This window comes from Neolamprologus multifasciatus, chromosome 3 (genome assembly GCF_963576455.1).
Source record: "Neolamprologus multifasciatus chromosome 3, fNeoMul1.2, whole genome shotgun sequence".
Lineage (NCBI taxonomy): Eukaryota > Metazoa > Chordata > Actinopteri > Cichliformes > Cichlidae > Neolamprologus > Neolamprologus multifasciatus.
In genome coordinates this window covers 36,608,467-36,612,052 of record NC_140441.1, presented here as the reverse complement: position 1 = coordinate 36,612,052, position 3,586 = coordinate 36,608,467, and the positions used below count along the sequence as shown (strand labels likewise).

Genomic DNA, 3,586 nt, shown 5'->3' with positions numbered 1-3,586 from the left:
ACATTAATATAATGTAATAATGTAAATGTAAATATCACTGAGAACAATTATGCAGACAGAAACTGATATTTGAATATTTACAGCACTTAAAGAAAAATACATTTTCTCTCTGAAAGACTTACTAGTTTTAGATAATTCAGACAAAACACACATCCACCCAGGATCAGCCAGCCACAGATATAGGAAGCAAAAATGATTCCAGACCCTAAAAAAACAATTCTATTCAATTCAATTCAACAACATTAAAAACATAATTCAGTGTTAATGATGAAAAGAGCAGATTTTAAAGACAGGAAGTGGAATTAGGTGATAATCAGTTTTATTTTGAAAAGTCAACACAAGACTTGATTTACACATTTGTGATGATCAGAAGCTCAGGATGAGTTTATGGATGATTTTATTCTGTTTGATGTATTTTAAAAGATAATGCAGCTCTGAATTTTGGCACAGATCACCTGCCTTATCTGTACTGAAAAGTGAATAAATGATTTTAACCCTCTCAGGCTCAAATTAAGTTTTAGTTGCTAATGCACAACCAAGTCCTGCAGTGGTACTTCTGAGTAAAAAAAAACAAACTCATAAAATATGTATGTGGGGTGATCAGGTTGTTAGTTTTTAACTGTTGCAAATCGGCAACGCCTGCCTCGAGAGGGTTAATATTTAAGTGAGCTTTAAATACTTTATATATTTGTGTGTTTTATTTTACCTGTGACTGGTTTCTTTATTCAGATCTGGTGGTTGGGATTTTCCAGGTTGCCGGTTTGTTTCTTTTTTCTCAGACTTTGATTCTGAAATAAAATAAAATAAAAATATTTCATATACAGTTGAAATTTGATATAATATTTTGGCAGTGAATCAAGTTGCTCTGATGCCATATATGATCCTCACAGAAAATTCAGATGTTTTAATGTTCTGGGACCCAATAGTGTCGACTCCATTACACAAACAGGATATTTCTAAAGAAACTGTTTATATGAAGATGGAAACCAACCAAAGAAACCAAAACCTTTATCTCTTTTTTTGCCTTTTGTGAAAATGAAATGTTAGATTTACAAATAATCATTTTATGTTTGGACCCAACCTTGATCTATTTTAACAGCTGACAGTGATCACATGTGTATAAATGAATCCTCTTACCAGAGACGGTGACTCTGCAGCTGTTGTAGCCGCGGCCATAACCTGTGTCCACCTCACACAGGTACAGACCCGAGTCCTCAATCCTGAGTCTGGACAGCTGGAGTCTGATTCGTCCTTCTCTGAGGGCGTCTTTGTCACTCTGGACTCGTCCTGAAAACTCTTTGTCCTGAACCTCTGAGAACTCGACACCATCAAGCAGATAACACAGAGTTAAGGATCCTTGATCATTTATCAGGCTACAGAGGATCTTCAGTGTTGAGGTGGACTTGTCAGGTTTGGTGGTGAACGTCCACTCCAGTGTGATGTTGTGGTTCTCCTCTGCCTGATAGGAGCTCTGTGTCACATCCACTACAAATGATCCTGTTGAGGAGACAGAGAGGAGCAGACACACTCACAACTTTAGACAACATCAGAACTCCTTTCACAGTGAGTCAGAGACAACACTGTCAAAAATCACTGCTGTATTGTTTGATTTGTTCAAAAAGATCAAACACACATCTACAAACTACAAAATCAACAACAATAATCTGATGAAGTTCTGCTGTGATAAATATGGAAACAAGGATTTTTCCTCAGCAACCATCGCCTTTAAGGCCGTGCCATTAATGGAGTTCATTATTAGTTACTTATTAAAACAAGATCAACTAAATAAAACAATTGTTGTGTCTCATTGTTCTGAGATCAGTTTCTGTATTTCAGCCTCTATAAAAGTCCAGATTCAGTCCCTGACAGACTGTGGCAGCTTCAACTGACTTCATTTATTTTGATTTTGTTCTTTGAATTAAAATTAAAGTTCAAGAAAATCTGATTAAACAAACTGAGAAGTTACTTAAAGTTTAATGTAAACCCATTATTTCCTTCATATAATAACACAGATGTTACTTTAAACATTTATCAGCTCAGTTTGGAAACACAGACTCTGAAACAGTTTCAGGATTGTCCTGCAGGAGAAACAAAAAACTATTGCCGTGTTTAACATAGTCATGAGGTGTTTGCTGACATCTAATGGTCTTATTGTGAACTCTTTAGTGCAGACCTTCCCAAAGTGTGGGGCCCGCCCCCTGGGGGGGGCGCAGAGCCATTGCAGGAGGGGTGCGGCATGAAAAGGGGAAAAAAACAAAAAAACAACGCTTGGACACTGCAAGCACGGGGCGCCCACACAAACGCAAAGCAGGAGATGAAGCATCGCTGAATATGTTTCCAAACCAACTTCATTCTAAGCCAAAGAAAATACGGTGAAGCAAATCTTCCCTTTGGTTTCACCTACACAAGTGCCGAGGTAGGTCTCCCCTGCAAAATTGTTTTTCCTTCTTCGGGAGTAACGCTGGGCTCTTCAAATCACGGACTAACAGGATCCCACAGTTGTTTATGTTTTTAAACCCATTTTGCACAGAGAGGCATTTTCTGAAAAATGTATTGATAGCAATGTTGAATATTATTACACAGGAAAAAAAAAACTGCATGTAAAATAATTACACCATGACGCCTCTGCCCTTCTAAATAGAGGGACAGTAACTGCGTGTGTAAATGTAAGCGTGTAAAACCTGAAGATAGAAACAAAATACTGTTAATCTGCCATTCTCCAATTCCTCTCATGTAAACAATAAGGTGGTGCACAGCTGACATGAAAAAAGGCACATACCTTTATATTTCTTGTTAAACGACAGGGAAGCGCAACTGGAAAGTGACATTTTCTCTTGTGTGTTATGCTGCAGCCTGACTGCGCCTTATCTTAGCTGTTAACCTGACAGTGTCAACTTGGTTGTTTTGAAAAGTGGATGGTTAATAAATGCCATGTGAACATTAAAAATGAATATTGGAAAAATATCTCTCAGCATTATTTACCAGTTGAATACAAAATTAAGTCAAAGTACAGTCTGATAGAAACAGATTTATTTACCTTTAATGAAACTGAAGCACAGGATTAAAATCCAAAGAGAAACAATGTGAAACCCCTCCATGGAGGGTCGGCAGCAACCAGCTTTGACAGGGAGGCATTCAGGCACTCTGGTACTCTAAAGAAAAAAGAAATAATAAAAACATGCCACACAAATGTCCACAGCCACAGTACACAAGTATAAATGTGGATCTGTGTCAGTCTGCAGAAGTAAAGCAGGAGACAAACTGGAGAAGAGGGTGTGCTGCAGAAGGTGGAAAACAGTTACAGTTTTTTCTGATTGCTTAAGCACATTTTTTGTAACTATTGGCTATTTTTGCAAAACTCTACACACAAATAAGAAAACCTGTCACCCAATTATCAAAACATTGTAGTTCTCTTGCAAAAGCGAACCCAGCTAGATTAACTCTTCACACCTTCGTAAAAATGGTGTTTTCGTATCAAACAGTACACACAAGCCATCATCTACTAAGCACACAATGCGCCAACTGCACACTGATGGTATGAATACAAAACACATCTGGCTTTTGCTTTCTCTGTGTACAGATGTCA

At 37.7% G+C, this 3,586-nt stretch overlaps 1 protein-coding gene across 1 annotated transcript; it reads right to left on the bottom strand.

Annotated features, from left to right (window-relative positions):
* Nucleotides 1–276: 276 nt before the first annotated feature.
* Nucleotides 277–3,162, bottom strand: LOC146522928 (uncharacterized). Its single transcript, XM_085142913.1, has 3 exons — nt 3,038–3,162; nt 1,138–1,497; nt 277–788 (listed from the first exon to the last, which is right to left on the bottom strand). Exons 1-3 carry the CDS (start codon nt 3,096–3,098, stop codon nt 703–705), a joined length of 507 nt encoding a protein of 168 aa, XP_084999039.1. The 5' UTR covers nt 3,099–3,162; the 3' UTR covers nt 277–702.
* Between the last annotated feature and the right edge of the window lie 424 nt (nt 3,163–3,586).

Coding starts and splice junctions, on each gene's coding strand:
- LOC146522928 (XM_085142913.1), bottom strand. CDS start 3,098: ATGGAGGGGTTTCACATTGTTTCTCTTTGGATTTTAATCCTGTGCTTC. Junction 1,498..3,037: donor GTGCTTCAGTTTCATTAAAG/GTAAATAAATCT, acceptor TCTCCTCAACAG/GATCATTTGTAGTGGATGTG. Junction 789..1,137: donor CTGCAGAGTCACCGTCTCTG/GTAAGAGGATTC, acceptor ATTTTATTTCAG/AATCAAAGTCTGAGAAAAAA.